This window comes from Pristiophorus japonicus, chromosome 8, assembly GCF_044704955.1.
Source record: "Pristiophorus japonicus isolate sPriJap1 chromosome 8, sPriJap1.hap1, whole genome shotgun sequence".
Taxonomy (NCBI): domain Eukaryota; kingdom Metazoa; phylum Chordata; class Chondrichthyes; family Pristiophoridae; genus Pristiophorus; species Pristiophorus japonicus.
In genome coordinates, this window is record NC_091984.1 from 97,765,914 (window position 1) to 97,793,340 (window position 27,427).

General features: G+C 42.9%; 1 protein-coding gene across 5 annotated transcripts in view; it reads left to right on the top strand.

Moving 5' to 3' along the window:
• Positions 1-27,427, top strand: part of tprb (translocated promoter region b, nuclear basket protein) — a 140,864-nt gene that overhangs the window by 12,980 nt on the left and 100,457 nt on the right. For all 5 annotated transcript variants that reach the window (XM_070887144.1, XM_070887145.1, XM_070887147.1 and 2 more), the window contains exons 5-17: positions 1,336-1,439; positions 6,351-6,515; positions 7,858-7,950; positions 8,484-8,564; positions 10,660-10,747; positions 10,849-10,989; positions 11,073-11,167; positions 15,347-15,544; positions 16,320-16,427; positions 18,284-18,510; positions 19,101-19,264; positions 20,773-20,924; positions 27,204-27,352. In XM_070887144.1, coding sequence (XP_070743245.1) covers positions 1,336-1,439; positions 6,351-6,515; positions 7,858-7,950; positions 8,484-8,564; positions 10,660-10,747; positions 10,849-10,989; positions 11,073-11,167; positions 15,347-15,544; positions 16,320-16,427; positions 18,284-18,510; positions 19,101-19,264; positions 20,773-20,924; positions 27,204-27,352 — 1,765 coding nt within the window. The remainder of the gene's footprint in view (positions 1-1,335; positions 1,440-6,350; positions 6,516-7,857; positions 7,951-8,483; positions 8,565-10,659; positions 10,748-10,848; positions 10,990-11,072; positions 11,168-15,346; positions 15,545-16,319; positions 16,428-18,283; positions 18,511-19,100; positions 19,265-20,772; positions 20,925-27,203; positions 27,353-27,427) is intronic.

The window sequence follows — 27,427 nt, forward strand, 5'->3', positions numbered from 1 at the left end:
TCTTCTAGGTGTCAATTTGTGTTGTGTAGTTCCCTGGGTGCCAGCAACCTTTCAGTACCTCGTCCAACTGCCAATCTTTGTATTTAAAATGGTTATTTGACTGGAGGTCATTGGAGCCCAGTAATGTCTCATCTGATAGCTTGTCGAACACTTCCCAGCAGCTGTCACCAGATGGCGATTAAGAGTAGGATTAGTGGATGAGTTTTGTTTTATGCCACACCTGAGGCAAGGATTGTTGCACCCTGGTTGAGAACAATCAACTTGGCATAGGCAGGGGATCTGACATTGGACTGTCTGATTTGTATGTCTTAATTGGTGCACATGATTGTGGTTTTTGTCAGTGGTCAACTTGAGTTAGAAATAATTCTTTTAAACAACAATTTTTGTTGATTTTAATGTACAGTAATTTAAGTGAGAATTGTGAAGCTGTATAATATGGGGGAATGTTTTTGAATAACAAAAATATAGGTTAGATTAAAGTGGTAATCAAGAATAGTTTCTTAAAACTAAAGTGGACACTTCTGTTCATCCAAGTTATGGATGTACACTTGCCCATTGCATTAGATACTGTTTACCAAAAGATCAATGTTAATGTGTTAAAATTGATCTAAGCATTAATTTCATAAAATAAAACCGTATTGGGAACCCTGTGTCAGCATTGAACACTTCCACCATCAGCAAGTTCCTGTATTCTCCCTCACTATTGTAGCTTATTAGAGCATCCTAATTACACCTGTATAAATGTATTTTTATTGACCTAACTATGCTTGGGTGATAGTGAGGTTGCCAATTTTAATGTTGAATTGTTAACAGTTTTATATTTGTTCGCATCCATTCTGAGGTGCCAGTTTGAGACTACCCAAACCTCATTTTATGTGGGATGTTACAGTGACCTTGCTTTGAGCTCAATCCCAGACCCTAGGGTTGAAAGAATAATGTCCTAACCCATTATGCCACTCCATACCCCAAAGAACAGTTTTTAATATTTATGAAACATTTGCTGATGCACTTGTTAAAATAATTGATAATTTTTTCAACCACTAACTAAGAATATTTCAAAAATAAACTTTTTTCAGCTGAATTACAGTAATTAATACAGGTATAAATCTGGAGAAGCGGATCTGATGCCAATTGAATGTTCGTATCTATCTATAGTCCTGCTTTTTTGTTTCCTGGGTAGTGATTAATAGAAAAAATTCTGTCATGTCTTATCACTCCACTTGATATGGGAGGTAGGACCTAGCTGGAGTTATGGTTGTTATTTTATAAGTAAGTACTTTTTGAAGGAGGAAGAAAAGTCTTATGACCTATGGATTTAAATGTTTGTCTCGACAGAGGATTTGAAACGTCTAAATGATAAACTTGTGGAAGCAAATGCAACAAAGATAGATCTTCAGTTAAAACTGGATGAACTTCAAGTATCAGAAGTCTCTATTAAGGTGAGTGTCTTTCTGCAATTGCTGAATCTGTCAATAACTTACTTAAAACTGTACAAATTCAGACTTCAAATTATTTTTTAAATTGCAGTTTATGGGTAAAATGCATAACTTTTAATGTCATTCACAATTTATGAAGGTATTATACATATGCTATGAAGCCAGTGTATGGAGTACATTAACATATATATCTATTGTGGTTAGATTAGATGAAATAAACATAGTGTGAGCGGAAGTATTAAGGGGCTTAGCAGCTTTGAAAGTGGATAAATCTCCAGGCCCAGATGAAATGTATATCAGGCTATTAAGAGAAGCAAAAGAGAAAATAGTAGAGGCTCTGACCATCTTTTTCCAATCCTCTCTGGCTACAGGTGTGAGCTCATGCATTTGGGGAGGGCTAATAAGGCAAGGGAATACACATTAAATGGTAGGACACTGAGCATTGTAGAAGAACAAAAGGACCTTGGAGATCATGTCCACAGATCGACAGAAGGTAGCAGGCTAGGTAGATAAGGTGGTTAAGAAGGCATACGGAATACTTGCCTTTTGTTAGCTGAGGCATAGAATACAAGAGCGTGGAGGTTATGCTTGAACTGTACAAAACACTAGTTAAGCCATAGCTAGAGTACTGTGTGCAGTTCTGGTCACCACATTACAGGAAAGATGTGATTGCACGAGGGAGAGTACAGAGGAGATATGAGGATGTTGCCTGGACTGGAGATTTTTAGCTATGAGTAAAGATTGGATGGCTGAGTTTGTTTTCTTTGGAACAGAGGAGGCTGAGGGGAAATCTGATTGAGGTGTATAAAATTGAGGGGCCTGGATAGAGTGGATAGGAAGGACCTATTTCTCTTAGAAGGGCCAACAACCAGGGAGCATCGATTTAAAGTAATTGATAGGAAATTTGAGGGGAAATTTCTTCATCCAGAGGATGATGGGGTCTGGAATTCACTGCCTGAATGGGTAGTAGAGGCAGAAACCCTCATCACATTTTAAAAAGTGCTTGGATGGGCACTTGAAGTAACGTAACCTACAAGGGCTATGGACCAAGAGTTGGAAAGTGGGATTAGAGCGGATAGCCGATCGGACACGATTAGCTGAAATAGCCTCCTTCCATGCTGTAAATTTCTATGATTCTATAAGTTATCGAACACATTTTATCTGTCATTGCCTTCCATGATTTATGAAGTCACTGCATCCTGACAGCATTGCGTCTGCAGGAGGGATTGTATCTGTTTGTTTGGCTGCATGTACTGATCATTGGTGGGTTGGGCACTGAGGCAGCTAGTTTGGTCCTGAACTTTGGGGGATGGTAGGGAATACAGTGGACATGTTTGGGCCCCTCATGACCGATAGATGGATTGCTGTGCAGAGGGGCTAGTTTGTGTCATGGGCAAACCAGAATTGGCTGCAGATCACCTTGTTTTCCCTGCAAATTAAAGCAGGTGCTCTTCTGGATGCATAGTCATCTGGTATCTGGTCTTTTTGCATTTTCTCAAGCAAGCTTCTGTTTTTTTTTTGTTCTGTCCTTCTCCATGAAGATTGTACACAGAATGGAGATACATTTGCAAAAGGCTGTTGGGAGTGGAGGTAAAGTTCGAGAGAATTGGCTCATGCTGAGAACTGCAAAGTAATGCCCAGCGCAAGCTGCACCAAGTATACAATGTTTTTGAGATGGGTGATAGGGTGACTTGATGTTTCCAGTAGAGTGGACAAGGGAGAACCGGTTGATGTGGTGTATTTGGACTTTCAGAAGGCTTTTGATAAGGTCCCACACGAGATTAATGTGCAAAGTTAAAGCACATGGGATTGGGGGTAGTGTGCTGACGTGGATTGAGAACTGGTTGGCAGACAGGAAGCAAAGAGTAGGAGCAAATGGGTACTTTTCAGAATGGCAGGCAGTGACTCGTGGGGTACTGCAAAGTTCTGTGCTGGGGCCCTAGCTGTTTACATTGTACATTAATGATTTAGACGAGGAGATTAAATGTAGTATCTCCAAATTTGCGGATGACACTAAGTTGGGTGACAGAGAGCTGCGAGGGGGATAATATGAGGCTGCAGAGTGACTTGGTTAGGTGAGTGGACAAATGCATGGCAGATGAAGTATAGGGCCCAAGTTTCCACAAGAAAAAAAATGGGCACCCCTCCGAGCTGGGCGCCCGTTTTTCGTGCCTAAAACGGCGCCTAAAAAATCCTCGGTATTCTCTACCTACTTACAGGTCCTCTGGCTCTCTGCGCAGCCAGCACGAGCTGTGGGGTGGGGGGTGGGGGGGGGGGGGGGGGCGGAGCCAGGTCCCAGCGCTGAAAACAGTGCCGGGACCTCTGCACATGTGCGCTACAGTCGGCACGCAAGTGCAGTAGCTCCAGGTGCCGAACTGTATGGGAGGGGCGAAGCACGCAGCCCCTAGCCCTGGCCCAATGGCCTCACTGGGGCTGCGTGAATAAGGCTCCTCCCACGGCCAGCTCCTGCTCCCCGCCCGACAACCACCCCCCCGCCGACCCGACCCGACAACCCCCCCCCCCGACCAGACCCGAGACCCCCCCGGCTGACCAGACACCTGCTACCCGACCCGCCCCACCCCCCCCCCTCTTTTTTTTTCTCTCTCTCTCTCTCTCTCTCTCTCAGTGGCACGAACGGCTGCAGAATTCTCTCTGGCTGAATATTTCTTGGCTTATAAATGTTTATTCAGGTTGGATTTATTTGTAGAAGTATAAATAAGGATTTATTGTCGAATTTAATGAGTTCCCTCCCCCCCACCTCGTTCTGGACACCTAATTTGTAACCTGCGCCTGATTTTTTAATGTGGAACAGGTTTTTTCAGTTCTACAAAAATCTTTACTGGCTCCATTCTACTTTAGTTTGGAGTACATTTTCACTGTGGAAACTTTCAAATCAGGCGTCAGTGGCCAGACACGCCCCCTTTTGAAGAAAAAAATTCTGTTCTAAACTAGAACTGTTCTACCTGACTAGAACTGCAGAAAAAAAAATGTGGAGAATTGCGATTTCTAAAATAGTCCGTTCTCCACCAGTTGCTCCTAAAAATCAGGCGCGAATCATGTGGAAACTTGGGCCCATTATGTGGATAAATGTGAGGTTATCCACTTTGGTGGTTAAAAACAGAGAGACAGACTATTATCTGAATGGTGACATTAGGAAAAGGGGAGGTGCAACGAGACCTGGGTGTCATGGTACATCAGTCATTGAAGGTTGGCATGAAGGTACAGCAGGTAGTTAAGAAAGCAAATGGCATGTTGGCCTTCCTAGCGAGTGGATTTGAGTACAGGGGCAGGGAGGTGTTACTACAATTGTACAGGGCCTTGGTGAGGCCACACCTGGAGTATTGTGTACAGTTTTGGTCTCCTAACTTGAGGAAGGACATTCTTGCTATTGAGGGAGTGCAGCACAGGTTCACTAGACTGATTCCCGGGATGGAGGGACTGACATATCAAGAAAGACTGGATCGACTGGGCTTGTATTCACTGGCGTTCAGAAGAATGAGAGGAGATCTCATAGAAACGTTTAAAATTCTGACAGGTTTTGACAGGTAAGATGCAGGAAGAATGTTCCCAATGTTGGGGAACTCCAGAACCAGGGGGTCACAGTCTAAGGATAAGGAGTAAGCCATTTAGGACCGAGTTGAGGAGAAACTTCTGCACCCAGAGAGTGGTGAACCTGTGGAATTCTCTACCACAGAAAGTTGTTGAGGCCAATTCACTAAATATATTCAAAAAGGAGTTAGATGTAGTCCTTACTACTAGGGGGATCAAGGGGTATGGCGAGAAAGCAGGAAGTGGGTACTGAAGTTTCATGTTCAGCCATGAACTCATTGAATGGCGATGCAGGTCATCCTCGTTCGAGGGACCACCTATGATTGCCAAGTGAAGCACCATCTCCAGAAGCCTGTAATAATGGTATCGGTTCTGTTTGGCAATGTGAAATTTGGTGGCTGATTAATGGAAGAGCAGAATTTTGTCCTCGAGGAAGGACTGGCCTGATCTTGTTGAAAGTGCTGCAGTAATTGCTTTTCAATTTTTTTTTAAACTTGAAGTTTCTGTTCTGTGATGGATTACTTTTGTGCAATACAAGGGGGGAATAGAAACAGTGTAATTTTCCATTTATTAATGGATAATTAACAGTTCCAATCACTGAAACTTGGAGGTTAGTAGATACATAAAGATAGCTACGTGTTGCTGAATTACTTTTTTTTTTGAACGTGTTCGTGTTGGTGTTGAAGCTAGAGAGAGAAGATTGCTTTGACAGTTCCAAGCTTCATGTTGGTATTGCACAATTTGAAAAAATCAGCCATACAACCAATAAACAGAAGACCCTGAGCTAACTATGTAGAACATTCCTTATATTCATTTAAGAAAATAATGTTTAGGCTGCTTTATGTAGTAAAATCTTTTGAGATTACTGTGGCTCATTACTTAATGCATAATAAGAAACCCACAATTTTTGGATTGTTCCAAGCTGTAAATCTGGGTCATTAAATAGATTTCTGAATGATAGGGGAGTCAAGGGTTATGGGGAGCAGGCAGCAAAGTGGATTTGAGGCCAAGATCAGATCAGCCATGATCACCTTGAATGGCAGAGCAGGCTTGAGGGGTAAATGGCATACTCCTGCTCCTATTTCTTATGTTCTTTTGTAAAAGCTTTATTGAAAACGTGTAATCTGTAAGTACAAACTTTGTTAGGGTGGATCTGACATCCTACTGTGCTTGTGTGTTTAGTTGGGTTTGACACATATATTGTCTATCAATAGATCTGATATCTTTATATTTAGTCACATTATCCAAAATATCAACATTAGGAGCAGAAAATCTTAATACTCAGCTCATTTCAGCAATGACTACCCATGTATTTCTGTCAGACATTCTGAAATAAGTGGTTGCTAAACTATGATTTCTTTGCAGTATCGTGAAAAACGCCTTGAACAGGAAAAAGAATTATTGATGAGTCAGAACAGTTGGTTGAATGCAGAATTAAAAGCAAAGACTGATGAGCTACTGGGACTTCGTCGAGAAAAGAGCAATGAAATTCTTGAACTCCGATGCAATCTGGAGAATAAAAAAGATGAGGTAATTTATTTCTATATCTTGCCTAGTATTCTTCATACACACTTGTCCTTTGGGCATCCCAAAGTGCTTGCTTTTAAAAAAGATGTACAGTCACTTGTACCCAAGTTGGCTGCCCTATTTGCCATATCAAGGTCCCAGTAGTTGCAGTGAGATGAATGGCGTTGGTTGAGGGATGAATGTTTGCTAAACACAGGGGGAACTCAGTACTCTTCTGGAAAAGGTGCTGTGGGATCTTTTCTCTGAGCTGGCAAAGTGGTCTTGGCTTAAGAAGGAGGCCGTTGAGCCCTGCTAGCTCTGTGCAAGAGCACTTCAACTAATCCCATTCCCCGTATCCCTGCAAATTTCTTTCCTTCAGGTACTTCGCCAATTCCCTTTCGAAAGCCACGATTGAGTCTGCCCCACCACCCTTTCAGACAGTACTTTCCAGATTCTAACCACCTGTTGTGTAAAAAGATTTTTCCTCATGTTATCTTTGGTTCTTTTGCCAATCACCTTGAATCTGTGTCCTCTGGTTCTCAACCCTTCTGCCAATGGGAACAGTTTCTCTCCATCTGCTCTGTCCAGACCCCTCAATATTTTGAACACCTCTAGCACACCTCCCCTCAACCGTCTCTGCTCTAAGGAGAACAGCCCCAGCTTCTCCAGTCTATCCACATAACTGAAGTCCCTCATCCCTGGAATCATTCTTGTAAATCTTTTCTGCACCCTCTTCTAAGGCCTTCACATCCTTCCTAAAGTATGGTGCCCAGAATTGGACACAATACTCCTGTTGAGGCTGAACCAGTGTTTTATATAGGTTCATCATGACATCCTTGCTTTTTGTACTCTATGCCTCTATTTATGAAGCCCAGGATCCCCCATGCTTTTTTAAACTGCTTTCTCAACCTGTCCTGCTACCTTGAATGATTTGTGCACCTGTATCCCAGGTGCCTCTGTTCATGTACCCTCTTTAGAATTGTACCCATTAGTTTATATTGCCTCACCCCGTTCTTCCTACCAAAATGTATCACTTTGTACTTTTCTGCGTTAATTCTCATGTGCCACTTGTCCGCCGATTTCACCAGCCTGTGTCTTTTTGAAGTCTATCACTAACCTCCTCACTGCTCACTATACTTCCAAAACTTAATTCAAAAGATGAAAACTCCAACAATATACACTCGAGTTAAGAGTGGGGCTTGAACCTATGACCTTTTGACTCGACGTGAAAGTGCTACCAACTGAGCTAGGCTGACATTTTGGTATTTTATTTTTTACTAGATAATTAATTTTCACTTCACTACTGCAATCTTTTACTGAAAGCAGTTGAATTTTATTCCATGATATTAATGATTGTCTTTTACAGGTGTGCAGCATGGAAGAGCAAATCCGCACTTTAAAAGCTTCTAAGGAAAACTTTGAGAAACAGGTTGAGGATTTAATGAGTAAATTGAAAGAGGTTAGTTTTTATCCCATTCTATAATTAACACATCAGGGAATCTTTCATAATGGATCATGTTGCCCAGGTACAATTGCTATATTTTTTTTGTTTGTGTTCATCAAGAAACTCTCCTGTGTTTCTTTGTCGTATTTCTCATTTTATTTTCTCATTTTAGTTCTTAAATAGCCATTCAATGTGCCAAGCTACTTCTCAGCCAAGAAATTCTACCAATAATGTCCCAAGTGTAAAATACTGGTTATTTAATTTTTGTTTAAGAACTCAGCATACCAAATAATTCGCTGCACTTGTTTATGTGGAACGCAGCAGCATATTTCAGAAATCGAACCACTCCTGCGTTGGGTGCCTAGTATTCTGAGATCGAATTTGTATGTAGAGCTTATAGAAAAGTACTTTTTGTGAACTTTAGTTGAATCTTGACAACTGCTTATCCATATGTCGTTTTTAAATTCCTTTGAAAATGAATGTTGAAGACATTGTTATTCTGTTGTGTACTTATGTACTGGTTAGCACATTTATGTTTTTCTGATTAGTCCAAGGAGCAGTCAGCAACTATGGAGGAACGGTTCCGAAATGAACTGAATGCACACGTGAAGTTGTCAAACTTGTACAAGGTATCATTTTGTTTTTGTACAGCCCTTTGTGCAATTTAATATGCATTCTTTTGCTCATTCACTTTTTTTTTAAATGCTTTGGAAATGAGTGATGTATTGTTAAAAATATGGTTTGCAGCTGCAGCAACGTCCTTGCATTTATATAGCGACTTAAACAGAAAATAATGTTGCAAGGTGCTTCACGGGCATGATTTTTAAAAAATTTCGATAATGCTTGATATGTATAAGCTTGTGTCTTCTCACAGTTCATGTTTATTATTTACTTTTATTTTTGTACAGGGTACTACCATTTTTTTGACTTTAGTACACAAAGGTCCTAGATAAATGCACTCCATCAAATTTATCATTTAAGTTGTATTGAGATTTATGCAGCAATTGTGATCAACAGTGAGAAATACAAAGGCACAACAAAGTTGCACACCTCTTTTTCAACTGCCGTCTATCTTAATCATTTGTCTTTAACCATAATTCGACATAATACATGTTTCCTGCGTTGATTCATTCAACCTGGAACTGAGGTATTGACCAAGTATTTCTAGTGCATGGAAAGTAACATTACTGTTGATCAGTTACTCAAACTTTCTGCATTGTTGTAATATGAGCATTTCATAGAAACATAGAAAATAGGTGCAGGAGTAGGCCATTCGGCCCTTCTAGCCTGCACCGCCATTCAATGAGTTCATGGCTGAACATTCAACTTCAGTACCCCATTCCTGCTTTCTCGCCATACCCCTTGATCCCCCTAGTAGTAAGGACCTCATCTAACTCCTTTTTGAATATATTTAGTGAATTGGCCTCAACAACTTTCTGTGGTAGAGAATTCCACAGGTTCACCACTCTCTGGGTGAAGAAGTTCCTCCGCATCTCTGTCCTAAATGGCTTACCCCTTATCCTTAGACTGTGACCTCTGGTTCTGGACTTCCCCAACATTGAGAACATTCTTCCTGCATCTAACCTGTCTAACCCCGTCAGAATTTTAAATGTTTCTATGAGGTCCCCTCTCATTCTTCTGAACTCCAGTGAATACAAGCCCAGTTGATCCAGTCTTTCTTGATAGGTCAGTCCCGCCATCCTGGGAATCAGTCTGGTGAACCTTCGCTGCACTCCCTCAATAGCAAGAATGTCCTTCCTCAGGTTAGGAGACCAAAACTGTACACAATACTCCAGGTGTGGCCTCACCAATGCCCTGTACAACTGTAGCAACACCTCCCTGCCCCTGTACTCAAATCCCCTTGCTATGAAGGCCAACATGCCATTTGCTTTCTTAACCGCCTGCTGCACCTGCATGCCAACCTTCAATGACTGATGTACCATGACACCCAGGTCTCTTTGCACCTCCCCTTTTCCTAATTTCTGTGGGAATGTGACCTGCTCTGTCTGCTCGTGCGTTGCAGGCAAGTGTCCTGATTGGTCTAGGATACTGCCTATGATGGAGATGCATTTTTTTTTTAAAGTATTAAGGCAGTCATTTCCTGCTGAGGGTCAAGTACAGGTTACTTGGTGAGGGAAGTTTTCATATTCACCTGAAACTTAGAGTACCTGACAATCTGCAAACTGCCTTCATTAGCAGTTAACCTGTAATTTCACTCTCGACCATTTTCCCCAGGGTGTTCTTTAACAGTGGCTTTATAGCAAAAGTGGGAGATTTATTTTAAAGAAAGGAATCAACAATGTAAAGTTTGATCATTCCTTTCTCTCCTCTCTTCTTTCCCCTACCCCCCCTACAAGAGATGGAAAATGGTTGTGGTTTCTCCTATTCATGAGCAAGGACACATTTGCCTAATCTAACTGATGGAAGACTTGAAAGGAAAGCATGATTGTAGTGCTTTTGGACTTCCCATAACTTTGACTAAAGTTGATAACTCAACTTGTGAACCATCTCTGGCACCAGCTTTTCTCTTCTCTCCTCTCTTTCCCCCCCCCCCCAAACCTGGTCACTCTGAAGTAGTGCATTATGATTACAACGTGTACTTCCACCCAAAGTAATTTATTTGCATTAAGTGAGTTTTTAAATGCAGATCGATTAGATTTTTAAATAATGAAGCACTTAGTGAAGTTATAGAGTATGTAAATACAATGCCTTGATTCATTGCAGGGTGCTGCAAATGACTCTGAAACTAAGGCAGCGGAACTCACCAGAGCAGTCGAGGAGCTTCATAGTCTATTGAAACAAGCAAATGAAGGTAAGATTACTTCAGCAAAGGTTGTATTGCATTATATGTAGTATGCATTTTTAATTGTAAATTACTTAGAAAATTAAGCACTTGCTGACATTGTGTTTCAGCCCATAAAATAACTGAAGATCGACTGACAGAGATCGAGGCCTGCAAAACAAGAGCAGCTACTGAGCTGAATGAAAGGATTATCAAACTTGAAAAAGAATTGGAAAATGCTAACCATCTCCTTTCAGCTACCAAGCGTAAAGGTGCACATATTAGTTTGATGCTGAAGGATTATTAAGTGGCAGCATGAGTGTTTGTTTATTATCTAACTGTTTTTCATGATTAGGAGTGGCCCCACTCTCGGAAGAGGAGCTGGCAGCTATGTCGCCCACTGCAGCAGCTGTTGCTAAGATTGTAAAGCCTGGAATGAAGCTTACGGAGGTACGATGCAAGTGTTAGTCAAGTCATCTTGCCTGTAGAAGTACTTTATCATTGAACCCAAATATACAAAGTTACTGAAAAGTTATTCTCTTGCCAGCTTTCCATACCTGTACATCATTTGTTAGCTTTTTTTTTAAAAGCTTTTTGACGTGTTGCAACATGCATTATTTCCACGGTAGCATGCATGTTCCAGAATATAGGGCCCAAGTTTCGGGCCGTAGCCCGGACCTGGAAGCCTGTTTTTCGCGCCAGAAAGTGCGCCTAAAAAAAACTTAGCTATTATCCGGCTCCCTGCAGGTCCTCTGGAGCTGGGCGCGGCGCAGCACGAGCTGTAGGGGGCGGAGCCAGGCCCCTGCGCTGGAAACAGTGCCGGGACCTCTGCACATGCATGCTACCTGGTCTAAAGGCCTCACTGGAGCTGTGTGGATAAGGCTCCTCCCACCGGACCCGACCCGACGCCCCCCCCCCCCCCCCCCGGAGACCCGACGCCACCTTCCTGTAAATCCAGCCCGAAGTCTTGGGCCCGGCCGTTCAGCCTCCTTCTCTCCCTTTCCTCTCCTTCCCTCCCTCCCACTCCTCCTCTCTCTCCTTCCCTCCCTCCTCCTCCTCTCTCTCCTTCCCTCCCTCCTCCTCCTCTCTCTCCTTCCCTCACTCCTCCTCCTCTCTCTCCTTCCCTCCCTCCTCCTCTCTCTCCTTCCCTCCCTCCTCCTCTCTCTCCTTCCCTCCCTCCTCCTCTCTCTCCTTCCCTCCCTCCTCCTCTCTCTCCTTCCCTCCCTCCTCCTCTCTCTCCTTCCCTCCCTCCTCCTCTCTCTCCTTCCCTCCCTCCTCCTCTCTCTCCTTCCCTCCCTCCTCCTCTCCTTCCCATCCCTCCTCCTCCTCTCTCTCCTTCCCTCCCTCCTCCTCCTCCTCTCTCTCCTTCCCTCCCTCCTCCTCCTCCTCTCTCCTTCCCTCCCTCCTCCTCTCCTTCCTTCCCTCCCTCCTCCTCCTCCTCTCCTTCCCTCCTCCTCCTCCTCTCCTTCCCTCCCTCCCTCCTCCTCCTCCTCCTCTCCTTCCCTCCCTCCCTCCTCCTCTCTCTCCTTCCATCCCTCCTCCTCCTCTCTCTCCTTCCTCCTTCCTCCTCCTCCTCCTCCTCCTCCTCCTCCTCCTCCTCCTCCTCTCTCCTTCCCTCCCTCCTCTTCTCCTTCCCTCCCTCCCTCCTCCTCTCCTTCCTTCCCTCCCTCCTCCTCTCCTTCCCTCCTCCCTCCTCCTCCTCTCCTTCCCTCCTCCTCTCCTTCCCTCCTCCCTCCTCCTCCTCCTCTCCTTCCTTCCCTTCCTCCTTCCTTCCCTTCCTCCTCCTTCCCTTCCTCCTCCTTCCCTTCCTCCTCCTTCCCTTCCTCCTCCTTCCCTTCCTCCTCCTTCCCTCCCTCCCTCCCTCCCTCCCTCCCTCCCTCCCTCCCTCCCTCCCTCCCTCCCTCCCTCCCTCCCTCCCTCCCTCCCTCCCTCCCTCTTCCTCGACCCGCAACACAGCAGGCACACTGGGGGGGGGGGCCGTCCCAGCACGCTGTTAATTTTTTTTGTTTGATGTATTAGTTGATTTATTGATGTATTTATCATTTATTATTGATGATGGCTCTTTATTTGTACAACTGAAGTGTTTACTGTTTGTAAACTTCCCTTTAAACCCCCCCCCCCCCCCAATTCCCTACGCCTAATTTGTAACTCACGCCTGATTTTCTAAAGTGTAGACAAGATTTTTTCGAACGTACAAAAATCTTCACCTACTCCATTCTAAGTTAGTTTGGAGTAAGTTTTCACTGCCTAAACTTTGAAAACAGGTGTAAGTGGCCGGACACGCCCCCTTTTGGGGAAAAAAAAATTCTGTTCCAAAGTGAAACTGTTCTAACTGACTAGAACTGGAGCAAACTAAATGCCGAGAATTCAAGGGCCCAAGTTTCGAGCCGCACCTTGAATGGCGCAGTCCCGACCTGGACGCCTGTTTTTCGCGCCACAAAGTCCGCCTAAAAAAAACTTCCAGATTCTCCAGCTCCCTGCTGGCCCTTGGCGCAGCGCAGCAGGAGCTGTAGGGGGCGGAGCCAGGTCCCTGCGCTTGAAAACAGTGCCGGGACCTCTGCACATGTGCACGACAGTGGGCGCGCATGTGCAGTAGCTCCAGGCGCCCAAAACTGTGTGGGAGGGGCTGAAGCACGCAGCCCCTAGCCCTGGCCGAATGGCCTCACTGGGGCTGCGTGAATAAGGCTCCTCCCACGGCTCGACTCCTGCTCCCTGCCTCTGGACAGGAACCCGACCCGACTCCCGACCCTGACCCGACTCCCGCTCACCCCCCCCCCCCCCCCCCCGCCTCCGGACCGGACCCGACTCCCGCTTCCCCCGCCCCCGGACTGGAGACCCGGCCTGACCTCCCTCCCCCGACCTGACCTCCCTCTCCCCCTGACCCGAACCTCCCTCCCTCCCTCCCACCACCCCTCCGACCCGCGCTCCCACCGACCCGACCCAACGCCACCTACATGTAAATCTGGTGCTGGGGACGGGCCCGGCCCATTCAGCCCCCCCCATATCTCCTTTCTCTCTTTTCCCCCCCCCCCCCCCCCATATCTCCTTCCCCTTCCCCCCCCCCCCCCAATTTCTCCTCTCTTTCTCCCCCCCCCACCCCAATATCTCCTTTCTCTCTTTTTTCCCCCCCCCATATCTCCTTCCCCCCCTTCCCTCCCTCTGTTTTCCCCCCCCCCCCCCCCCTCTCCCTCTACCCTCCCCTCGCTGTCAGAAACATAGACATTGACAGACAGTGAATGAGAGACACACACAGACAGATAGAGACACTGACAGAGACACACTGGGGGGTGAGGGGGCATCCCAGCACGCTGTTGGAGGGCTCCCGGTGCTGCAGTCGGTCAGTAGAAAATGTTTTATTTATTGATTTAAAAAAAAAATTATTTCTTCTTAATTTTTTTTGATTGATTTATTGGTTGATTTATTGATGTTTTTATCATTTATTATTGATGCTGGCTCTCTAACTGAAGTGTTTAATGTTTGTAAACTTCCCTTTTAAACCCCCCCCCCCCCCCACCATTCCCTACGCCTGATTTGTAACTTACGCCTGATTTTCTAAAGTGTAGACAAGGTTTTTTCGAGCCTACAAAAATCTTCACTCACTCTATTCTAAGTTAGTTTGGAGTAAGTTTTCACTGACACAACTTTGAAAACAGGCGTAAGTGGCCGTACACGCCCCCTTTTGAAAAAAAAAATTCTGTTCCAAAGTGAAACTGTTCTAACTGACTAGAACTGGAGCAAACTAAATGGCGAGAATTCCGATTTCTAAGATACTGCGTTCTACACCAGTTGCTCCTAAAAATCAGGAGCAAATCATGTCGAAACTTGGCCCCATTAAGCTGCGAATTGAGTTTCACACCAATTTTCTCCTCTTCTGCAGTTCTAACACTGGGAATAGAACATTGAAAGTGTTTTAAGAAATGCTCACGTGGAATACCTTCAGGGAGCTTTTTTTGCTGTTGAGTCTGGGATTATTACATTTTTAAGATTCAAAATAAATTGCTTTGTACTATACTTGGAAGTCTAACATTTTCAGTTGCGCAGCATTGTCATTTTAATATTGAAATGTTTTTCTTGCATCTCTAGTGGAGCCTTCCAGCTGCTAACTTGCAAGGAAATCGAGTTGACAAGTAGTTTGGTATTCTGACTGACCCAGACTCATCCTTTTCTTGAGTTCCAGTGGTAGTTTCTTTTTATAGTTGAGGTTTCGATTCAAGTGGGTGCCTATTACGTTTCAACTTGTGCTACCACTGCAGGAAACTTTCTGGAGCTGCAACCGTCTCCAGTAATCAGAATTTTATTGTAACTACAAGCTGCATTGGCACTTTTTTTTTGTTACTGCTTGGACTACAGTATGCAATAAGATCTTCTCTGATATAGTTGAAAGCTGGTGACTAATTATACTGGAGATACACCAACACAATCATGATATTGCAACACATTAATGACTGTATATTGATTTGGAGACAATTAATCTTGATAGAGCTTAGTAAATGCTGTTGTAATGAAACTGGGTAGTTTGTCTTCATATCTTCGCTAAATATTTTGGTGTTTTCTGGAATGGAATATGCACAAATGTAAGTTTGGACAAAGTTTAAATACTTTCTATAATCTTTTATCCTGCCTGTACAGTTATATAATGGATATGTGGAAGCCCAAGATCAGTTGCTAGTGGCAAAACAGGAAAATAAGAGGGTAAACAAATACTTAGATGAAATTGTGAAAGAAGTCGAGATGAAGGCTCCACTTTTGAAGCGTCAGCGGGAAGAATATGAACGTGTGCAAAAGGCTGTGGCAAATCTCTCGGCTAAATTAGAAGATGCCATGAAGGTAACTTTTGTTTAATCTGTGGTTAACCTCTTGTTTATTTCTTTTTAACCCCCTTGAGCCAGACTGCTGTACCAGCCATTCTGTCTGAATACTCCTGTGGTCTGCAAACTTTGGAGAAATGGCACTGGTTATAACAGCTGGCTTCTCTCATTCAGGTAGTTTATTCCCCATTTGCCTACATAAGTGACTGCACTTCAAAAGTAATTCATTCACTGTAAAGCACTTTGAAAGACATTTGTCTGATAATCCACTTGTTAACTGTATCTATTACTATAATGATGAATACTTCCTGTGTTCTGTGTCTTGGGCAAACCTGATGGAGTAATAGCTTGGAAAGTTTTCTTTAATTGGTGAACGTGTTCTGTATACTGCGTTGGTGTGAAATTAGACAAAATTAGAATAACCACCTCAGAACTTTTCTCTAATAAATCAATAAAATCCACAAGCAGCAAGAAAGTTGGACAGAATGACCGCAATTCCTATCCTGTGCCTGCACACCTACATTATGCTTTATATAACACAAAAAAACCATGAGACTGTTAACATGATTAACAAGAGTTTACTGAAGATTCTGCAGAAACCCTTCCTTCATTGTGTTTAAAATCTTGAAGCACATTGTGTATTGTTTTTGGAAGCATTTCTACTTTTATAGTAAAGTATACTATAAAAGATTTGGATTTTTTAAAACAAATTATACAGTGGATGTCTTCCACATCTAGAAGGATCACTGCATTAAGTGATTTACCATATTGATAAAGCCTTCCTTTCTTCATAGGAAATTCGCCGATTACAAAAAGGTACTGATGAGGCAAATAAGCATTCTTCTTTGCTTGGCAGGGAAAACCAGAGATTAAAAATGCAAGCGTCAGACCTCTCTCAGCAGGTTGGTAATTGGAGATTCCATGTTTTGCTTTCATATACATGTTTATATGAAAAAAAATGGATGACCACTATTTTTCCCAACTACTGTTTAAAATGGAGCCAGAGGGAGTGAAGTGCATAACTATGTAAAATAGACTAACATAGAAAATAGGTGCAGGAGTAGGCCATTTGGCCCTTCGAGCCTGCACCACCATTCCATAAGATCATGACTGATCATTCACCTCAGTACCCCTTTCCTGCTTTCTCTCCATACCCCTTGATCCCTTTAGCCGTAAGGGCCATATCTAACTCCCTCTTGAATATATCCAACGAACTGGCATCAACAATTCTCTGCGGTAGGGAATTTCACAGGTTAACAACTCTGAGTGAAGAAGTTTCTCCTCAACTGAGGCCTAAATGGCCTACCCCTTATCCTAAGACTGTGTGCCCTGTTTCTGGACTTCCCCAACATTGGGAACAATCTACCCGCATCTAACCTGTCCCGTCCCGTCAGAATCTTGTATGTTTCTATGAGATACCCTCTCATCCTTCTTAACTCCAGTGTATAAAGGCCCAGTTGATCCAGTCTCTCCTCATATGTCAGTCCGGCCATCCCGGGAATCAGTCTGGTGAACCTTCGCTGCACTCCCTCAATAGCAAAAACATCCGTCCTCAGATTAGGAGACCAAAATTGAACACAATATTCCAGATGAGGCCTCACCAAGGCCCTGTACAACTGCAATAAGACCTCCCTGCTCCTATACTCAAACCCCTAGCTATGAAGGCCAACACACTATTTGTCGTCTTCACTACCTGCATGCCAATCTTCAACGACTGATGAACCATGGCACCCAGGTCTCGTTGCACCTCCCCTTTTCCTAATCTGCCACCATTCAGATAATATTCTGCCTTCGTGTTTTTGCCCCCAAAATGGATAACCTCACATTTATCCACATTATACTGCATCTGCCATGCATTTGCCGACTCGCCTAACCTGCCCAAGTCACCCTGCAGCCTCACAGCTCACACCGCCACCCAGTTTAGTGTCATCTGCAGACTTGGAGATAGGAAGATTTCCGGTTTGATTTCCTCCGTCTCTTACGTTAGCTTATCTCAGTTGGGCTATTCTGTACTACATTGTCTGCAATGTTGCATAATCATTACACTTGGTAGCCTTTTGCAGTTAATTTTTTACTGTACTGAAAACTTTTACTGAGGGAAATTTAAAATTGAGAATGTTGTGTGCTCCAGTTTGCTGCTGTACATCTGCAGTGGTACTTAACATTTTTCCTCAATTATTTACGTGTACTTGTACCTTCAGCTGTGGCTCAGTGGGTAGCACACTCGCCTCGGAGTCAGAAGGTTGTGGGTTTAAGTACCACTCCAGGGACTTGAGCACAAATCTCGGTTGAAACACCAGTGCAGCACTGAGAGGTGCCGTCTTTCAGATGAGACGTTAATCTGAGGCCCCGTCTGTGCACTTGGGTGGATGTAAAAGATCTGGCACTATTTTGAAGAACAGCAGGGGCGATATCCCCAGGGTCAATATTTATCCCTCAATCAACATAACATAAAAAAACGATTATCTAGTCATTATCACATTGCTGTTTGTGGGAGCTTGCTGTGCGTAAATTGGCTGCTGCGTTTCCCGCATTACAACAGTGACTACATTCCAAAAGTTCTTAATTGGCTGCAAAGCACTTATGTGCTACATAAATGTAGGTCTTTGTTTTTCTTTCACAATATTGTTTAAAATACTCTTATCAAAACAGGTACAAGTTTGTTCCATAGCAGCTATTGCCTCATTATTGAACCACCAACTGCTCCACATCTGACCTAAATATGTACTAGCTAAGTCTATTTGTTTGTGTGTTTCAGAATAGAGTTCTTTTGATGGAACTGGAGGATGCACGTGGGAACCATATTTTGCGTGAAGATGAAGTTAGTTCTGCTGACATTAGCAGTTCCTCTGAAGTCATTACACAACACTTGGTAACCTATCGTAACGTTGAGGAGCTGCAGCAACAGAATCAACAGCTACTGGTGGCCATTCGGGACCTTGCTGATCAGCAGGAACGGGAAGAGCAGGAAAAAACTTCTACACGGTAAATGCTAGAACTTGATCCATTTGAGATCCTTTTGACTTTTTAAAAAAATGTTAGCTACAGATCTGTAACAGTTTTTCATACAAACTAGTCAGATGGTGGTTGTTTTCCTTCTCCCTTCCTTTTCCCTTCCCTGTAGATTTATCTGGATGAATATGTGTCTGTTCCATCTCCTTCTTTGGATGAGGAAGATTAATTTCTTGTACAAGTAACTGACTCTACCTGTCATATTCTGAATGATGTGGCACTTCACAAACCTAAAGCCATCTTTCTCCCAACACTGCATGCTTCTGGTGCTACTTGACCTGATTCTATCAACATTCCCAGCCTTGCGCCTTGGTGCATATTTTGAGCTTCTTGTTACCGCGGCGCTGTCTTTAACGCTACATCCAATTTGATGCCTAGACCAATTCAATTATTATGGCCGTAGCCGTGTGTGTATGCATATACCCACCCATCGGTGCGTGTCTCGCGCTCTATTCTGTCCCTCACTAGTCAAGAGGTAGCATTGTATTAAATTTACAACCAAGATTGATTATGGTTCTGATAGAATAGTTCAATACTTTGAGCAAATCTTTTCGAATTCCTAGAATTTCTGAGCTTCAGTTGAATCTTTCGGAAGCTTTGAATGAACTTGAACGACTTCGTGAAGCACGGACTCATCAGATGCAACTAGTGGAATCAATTGTACGGCAGCGTGATATGTACCGTATACTACTTGCACAGATGACTGGAGTGACCATTCCAATCCAGGGTAAGGAGTGATGCACCAGACAATTTAATTCAGAGAAATGTTATAGAATCATAGAATAGTTACAGCATAGAAGGAGGCCATTTGGCTCGTCAAACCTGTGTCAGTTCTCTGCAAGAGTACTTTAGTTAATCCCACTCCTCTGCTCCTTTTCTGGTAGCCCTGCAAACTTTTTTCTTCAGGTACTTGCTTAATTCCCTTTTGAAAGTCATGATTAAATTTGTCTCCACTGCCTTTTCAGGCCATGCATTCCATATCCTAACTAGCGTAAAAAAAGGTGGTTTTTCCTCATGTCATCTTTGGTTCTTCTGCTAATCACCTTAAATCTGTGCCCTCTGGTTTTCGATCCTTCCCCCAACGGGAATAGTTTTTCTCTCTACTGTCTAGACTCATGACTTTGAATACTTCTATCAAATCTCCTCTCAACTGTCTCTGTTCTAAAGAGAACAACCCCAACTTCTCTGGTCTATCCAGTCTTATCGATTATGAATGTTGTCTCTTGGAACAAATTAGGAGCGCATTCCTTCTAAAAGTAATGTATCCTTCTAATAGTGAGGTTTGGCTTAACCAGATGCTTGAACAGTTGTTCCACTAATCTGACTCTGACAGGCCAACTCATAAATATCAAACAAAATTTGACTTGTTCAACGCAGAATGGTATTTGCACTGTTCAACCCTACAACTACTTTTTAAGGAGAGTTTATTTAAGGTAATCATTGTAGGCCTGTTTGATTCGTGAAAGCATTAAAAGAATAACCATAACTTGTATTTATATGGTGTCTCTGACAGAAATCTATCCTAAAGTACTTCATCGGCATAAGGGGGGGAAAAAATGGACACCAAACCAAAGTTGGAAGATATTGGGTGTGACCAAAAGCTTGGTCAGATACGCTTTTTAAGTGGGGGGTGCGGGGAAAGAGAGGGGTTTAAAGGAGGAGAGGGAGATGCAGGGGTTTGAGGGAATTCTAGAACATTGGGTCTAGGCAACTGAAGACACTGCTGTTAATGGTAGGGGTCGGCATGGTGAAGCATCGGGAGCTAATGTCAGACGGCGAGAACATCGATAATGGGCAAGTAAGATTTGGTGCTGGATAGGATACAGGCAGTAGAGTATTATGGAGGATGAGAGGCCAACCAGAAGAAGATTGGAGCTAAGAAAGGCACAAATGAGGTTTCAGCTGCAAATGGACTAAAATTTAGGGGCAGAGGTAGAAGTAGCCACCACTCCTTGTGATGGAGAGCATATGAGGTTGGAAATTCCCCCATGGGGGTCAAAGATGTATTACAATGCCCTTAAGTTTTCATTTGTTAAAATATAAGCTATGTCGATTCTTGCAAAATGACAATAAAACTGGTTGTTTTGTTTCAGCTGCAACTGCATTGGTTGAATGCATTCTTTCTTTCTGCTCCTCTTAGTGATGCAAGTACCTTAGTTAGTTTTCTTTATTTGTGAAGTTTTTTAAAAAAGCTAGAAGATGTAAGTACTATAAGCTTTTGTTATCTTCCTCCAGGTGCAGCAACAGAAGATATATCTTTAATCTCATCCACTCCAAAACGGTCTCCAGGACAAACCAAACAAATGCCACAAATGACCTCCACACCAGCTCCAATTCCTTCAGTGGATTCCACAGAGCTTGTGCAATCAAGGACGGCACTAAAACAGGTAGAAAGTGTGTTACATTTCACTGTTAGAAAATATAATTTATCTTCAAAACCCCACAAGGTTTTGAATTGCATAAAGTCATGCAGCAGTGAAGTGTGTAAGTTGTTAAAAAATTTCTAAAGGAACAATTTACTCCTGAAACTTGCTAATGTTTTAGATGTCTTAAACTGAGTTTTACATATGGCACATATTTCCTATACACATTTATGATTTTATAATGCAACCAGTGTGTCAACATGTCAAAATGGAAAAACCTTAATGTAAATATTTATAATGTAGAAAATCCCGTATATTCACCATTGCATATTATTAATGTGCCAATTGAGTTCCTCAGCAGTTTTTGAAGAAAAATTCAGCCACCATTTTTCTATGTAATTGAGATCTTTTGAGTCTTTTAATGTGTCTGATGAGACGTTAAACCAGAACACCCCCTGTCTGCGCTCCCTGTGGAAGTAAAACAGCTACGTTTTTGTTACGAACTGTTCAAACAATACTGATGATTAGAGCAGCTTTGGTTTCTTTGATTGATTGAAAGTGGGGGGGGTGGCGGTGGCGGTGGGAAGAGTTGCTTGAAGGAACACAGTCGGGTTGGAACTTGAGATCTCATCCTGGCTCCCAACACTCTGTTGCTCGATCCCAATATTGTCAGATCCTCACAACTCCCGATTGTTGCCAGACTGTTCTCTTTCCCCTCCTCTCCCATCCCATGTTCCAGCACCCACTCATTGGAACTGGAGATTCCATCCCAGTATTGCCAAACTGTTGACTCCCTTTTCTGTTTTTCCAGATTCCAGGGCCATCCCAAATGTTGCATGTCAATGTCCCTGGAAATATACAGCATAAAGCTCTTATTCATGTAAAATTCCTGACTTTTTTGCCCCAGTGTGGTGAATACAGCTCAGAAATAAAACTGATGTTAAAAGTTCTATATTTCAGAATAGCATGATTAAATTTGTCTGTAAAGATTGTTTTTTTTGTGTTTGTCACTTTTATTAATGTTTTTACTTTTAAGGCTTCAGCCTCGCTGTGAAAAGCCATATTCTCAGTTTCTGGGAGATGGTACAATCTGAGCATGTGCACAATTTCCCATTATGCATCAGTAGGATTTTGACAGGGCATTTGGTAGGTAGACTGACTCTCGGGTGGAAAGGTGGAACTTCTCCATGGTGTAAAAGGCTTTTTTTCTTTTATCTTGTGTTGGAAAAGCTGTCAGCAGAATTAATTAACTATTAAAGCTCAGACATTTGACTCCGATGCACAGACGCATAGTGAGATTGGTGTTTTTTCTTTTACTTACATCGGTTTGTTTTTAGATTTAAAAAAAATCAACATTTGAATTAGTGGCAGCTGTGCTAGAGAAGGGAGAGAGAAAAAGGCTGACCGTTCTTGGGGCGCTTTAGTGCTATAATTGGTAGCTATGTGCGCACACAGTTGGCAAATACAATATTGGCACAAAATGCACTTTAAAACTTTAGGCTCGAGCTCAAATACTGGTGGAATGGGAATAGTTTGGTTTAATTCTCTTGAGGTACCACCCCTCTCTTCTGATACTTCCGTTGATCCTCCCTAATGCTCTAGACCTTTGTACCTTTCCCAGGGCTGCTGCATCCTCTTACCTCTCCTACTTAATTTTTATTTTATTTTAAATTTGTTCCTGGGATGTGGATGTCGCTGGCTAAGCCAGCATTTATTGCCGATCCCCAAACTACTGCCGATGGACCCCTTGCCACCTCTCAACTCGCCAGACTTGGGACCTTCTTAAAATTTTCTTTACCCCTCCCTCTCCCCCACCACTTCTTTCAAACTTTGACAGCTTCTGCATGTAAAAATCCCCCAAATTGGCCCATATATCAAATTTCTCCCCCTCTCCCAGTGCTATAAAACCCCAGGATTTTCGTACATATTACTGCAATATTTCAGAACTACTTCCCAATATAGTCAAGGGGCAACATTTTCCCCGTAACTGATGCTAATCTCTACATTCAATGTGGTACAGGTTACCTGCCAGCCTTCGTGTATTCAGGGCTTTACAAGAGATGCCAAAAATTATATACACAATGAAGTCTAATCAAGAATTTATGATTTTCATAGGAAAAATAATTACACAATTTGATCCTCAAACAGTGATGATAAATCTGTAGTACCATGTAATTAAAAACAGACTTTTTTTAGTCATGGGTAATGAATGGTCCTGATAATACACTGGCATAACATTCCTATTGTTTAAAAACAGCACATCCTCTGACTCACTGAGCAATAGTCACTGCTAAATCAATAATAAATCATAACTGTGATGGTCACCTTTTTATTTTTATTACATCAACATACATGAGTACTGTACAACAATATCTTGGATTTATGTAATCGCTTTTAACGTAATAAAACATCCCACAGTACTGCACAGGAATGTAATAGGACAAAAAGACACTGAGCCAAAGAAAGGAGAGATTAGGGCAGGTGACCAAAAGTTTGGTCAAATAAATTGGTTTTAAGGAGCATCTTAAAGGAGGAGGAAGAAATGGAGTTTCAGAGAAGTTGAGTGAGGGAATTCTAGAGCTTGAGGCCTAGACAACTGAAGTTTCTGCTAATTAGATGATGGAAATGGGAGATGTGCAAAAGGCAGAATTGGAGGAATGCAGAGTTCTAGGAGGATTGAAGGATGTGAGCAGATAAAGATGGAGGGACAAAGCCATGCAGGGATTTGAACACGAGTAGTAGTGATGTTGGGGAGGGCATCAAACAGGAAATTAGGGGTGCGTGCAATAAAGGTGCAGCAGTTATAATGGGTGACTTTAATATGCACATAGATTGGGCTAACCAAACTGGAAGCAATACAGTGGAGGAGGATTTTCTGGAGTGCATAAGGGATGGTTTTTTAGACCAATATGTCGAGGAACCAACTAGGGGGGAGGCCATCTTAGACTGGGTGTTATGTAATGAGAGAGGATTAATTAGCAATCTCGTTGTGCGAGGCCCCTTGGGGAAGAGTGACCATAATATGGTGGAATTCTGCATTGGGATGGAGAATGAAACAGTTAATTCAGAGACCATGGTCCAGAACTTAAAGAAGGCTAACTTTGAAGGTTTGAGGCGTGAATTGGCTGGGATGGATTGGCGAATGATACTTAAGGGGTTGACTGTGGATGGGCAATGGCAGACATTTAGAGACCGCATGGATGAACTACAACAATTGTACATTCATGTCTGGCATAGAAATAAAAAAGGGAAGGTGGCTCAACCGTGGCTATCAAGGGAAATCGGGGATAGTATTAAAGCCAAGGAAGTGGCATACAAATTGGCCAGAAATAGCAGCGAACCCGGGGACTGGGAGAAATTTAGAACTCAGCAGAGGAGGACAAAGGGTTTGATTAGGGCAGGGAAAATGGAGTATGAGAAGAAGCTTGCAGGGAACATTAAGACGGATTGCAAAACTTTCTATAGATATGTAAAGAGAAAAAGGTTAGTAAAGACAAACGTAGGTCCCCTGCAGTCAGAATCAGGGGAAGTCATAACGGGGAACAAAGAAATGGCGGACCAATTGAACAAGTACTTTGGTTCGGTATTCACGAAGGAGGACACGAACAACCTTCCGGTTATAAAAGGGGTCGGGGGGTCTAGTAAGGAGGAGGAACTGAGGGAAATCCTTATTAGCCGGGAAATTGTGTTGGGGAAATTGATGGGATTGAAGGCCGATAAATCCCCAGGGCCTGATGGACTGCATCCCAGAGTACTTAAGGAGGTGGCCTTGGAAATAGTGGATGCGTTGACAGTCATTTTCCAACATTCCATTGACTCTGGATCAGTTCCTATGGAGTGGAGGGTAGCCAATGTAACCCCACTTTTTAAAAAAGGAGGGAGAGAGAAAACAGGGAATTATAGACCGGTCAGCCTGACATCGGTAGTGGGTAAAATGATGGAATCAATTATTAAGGATGTCATAGCAGTGCATTTGGAAAGAGGTGACATGATAGGTCCAAGTCAGCATGGATTTGTGAAAGGGAAATCATGCTTGACAAATCTTCTGGAATTTTTTGAGGATGTTTCCAGTAGAGTGGATAAGGGAGAACCAGTTGATGTGGTATATTTGGACTTTCAGAAGGCGTTCGACAAGGTCCCACACAAGAGATTGATGTGCAAAGTTAGAGCACATGGGATTGGGGGTAGTGTACTGACATGGATTGAGAACTGGTTGTCAGACAGGAAGCAAAGAGTAGGAGTAAATGGGTACTTTTCAGAATGGCAGGCAGTGACTAGTGGGGTACCGCAAGGTTCTGTGCTGGGGCCCCAGCTGTTTACACTGTACATTAATGATTTAGACGAGGGGATTAAATGTAGTATCTCCAAATTTGCGGATGACACTAAGTTGGGTGGCAGTGTGAGCTGCGAGGAGGATGCTGTGAGGCTGCAGAGCGACTTGGATAGGTTAGGTGAGTGGGCAAATGCATGGCAGATGAAGTATAATGTGGATAAATGTGAGGTTATCCACTTTGGTGGTAAAAACAGAGACAGACTACTATCTGAATGGTGACAGATTAGGAAAAGGGGAGGTGCAAAGAGACCTGGGTGTCATGGTACATCAGTCATTGAAGGTTGGCATGCAGGTGCAGCAGGCGGTTAAGAAAGCAAATGGCATGTTGGCCTTCATAGCAAGGGGATTTGAGTACAGGGGCAGGGAGGTGTTGCTACAGTTGTACAGGGCATTGGTGAGGCCACACCTGGAGTATTGTGTACAGTTTTGGTCTCCTAACCTGAGGAAGGACATTCTTGCTATTGAGCGAGTGCAGCGAAGGTTCACCAGACTGATTCCCGGGATGGCGGGACTGACCTATCAAGAAAGACTGGATCAACTGGGCTTGTATTCACTGGAGTTCAGAAGAATGAGAGGGGACCTCATAGAAACATTTAAAATTCTGACGGGGTTAGACAGGTTAGATGCAGGAAGAATGTTCCCAATGTTGGGGAAGTCCAGAACCAGAGGTCACAGTCTAAGGATAAGGGATAAGCCATTTAGGACCGAGATGCGGAGGAACTTCTTCACCCAGAGAGTGGTGAACCTGTGGAATTCTCTACCACAGAAAGTTGTTGAGGCCAATTCACTAAATATATTCAAAAAGGAGTTAGATAAGGTCCTTACTACTAGGGGGATCAAGGGGTATGGCGAGAAAGCAGGAATGGGGTACTGAAGTTGAATGTTCAGCCATGAACTCATTGAATGGCGGTGCAGGCTAGAAGGGCCGAATGGCCTACTTCTGCACCTATTTTCTATGTTTCTATATGTTTCTAGGATGAGCATTTTAAATTTGAGGCCAACGCAGGTCAACGAGCATGGGGTCATAGTCTCTGGATAAGTTGGTGGCCATTTAGGATCTTTGGAATTCTCTATTCCAGAGGGCTGTGGATGCTGAGTCGTTGAGTATATTCAAAGACCAATTAGAATTTTGGTCACACAAGGAATCCAGGGATATGGAATTTGGGTGAGAAATGTGGGAAAGTAGAATTTATTTAGTTCAGCCATGATCTTGTTGAGTGGCAGAGTAGGCTCGAGGTGCCATCTGGCCTCTTCCAATTGTGTTCTAATGCGATGGATGAATGGGTCTTGGTGCATTCTCACAAGGTAAAAAATCTCTGGCTCATGACTAAACTTACATTGGTTTTGTCTTCTGTTTTTTTTAATGTATTGATAAGTGATGGGACAACGACATTGTTTTATTGTAGCGACCTGAATAACTTGCATGGGTATTTTCTCAACCAGTCTTGTCTATTGTGTGGTTTTTAAACAAAGCTCTTGCCATCTATGAATTTACAATATTCCTACAGTATTACATTAATTTAAATGTTTGTGTGTGTGTGTATATGTCCACCCGATTGTAATGTTGGAGGTTGAGGTTCCGACTTCTCTGTAAATTCCTCTTGATTGGCTCATCCGAAAGGATATTAATGAGTATATGAAGGCTTCTTTTGTACCAGGCGGTCTGATGGCGAATAGTAAATGTGTTGCCCAGGTCAGGAGGTAAATATTGCTTGTGATTTGGATTGAAACTCTTGCATCATAATGAGTAGTGAGTAGTGAAATAACCTAATATAGTTACCTGGCTGCTGAAGGGTAGGATTTTAAATTGATCTGCAGTAATATACTCCAAATAAAAATACATTAAGGGAAAGAATTTGTTGTGAAAATTAACACAAAACTATTAATTGTGTAAGCTAAGCCAAAAAATGCAATCATGCAGGGGTGCTAACATTTTAAGATGCATCATATTTAGAAAATTACTTTTACAGCTTCAGTTACACTTTGAAACGTACAAGAAGGAAAAGGCAGAGAATGACAAAATGCTAAATGAGCAGAATGATAAACTTCAGGATCAGCTGACACAACTGCGAACTCAAAACACAAAACTCTCTACACAGCTGGAATTTGCTTCTAAACGGTATGGTTTGAGAATCCAGGCTATAGATTTTAGGGGATATGTATTTAGAAACTGTATGCGATGCTCACAGTACTC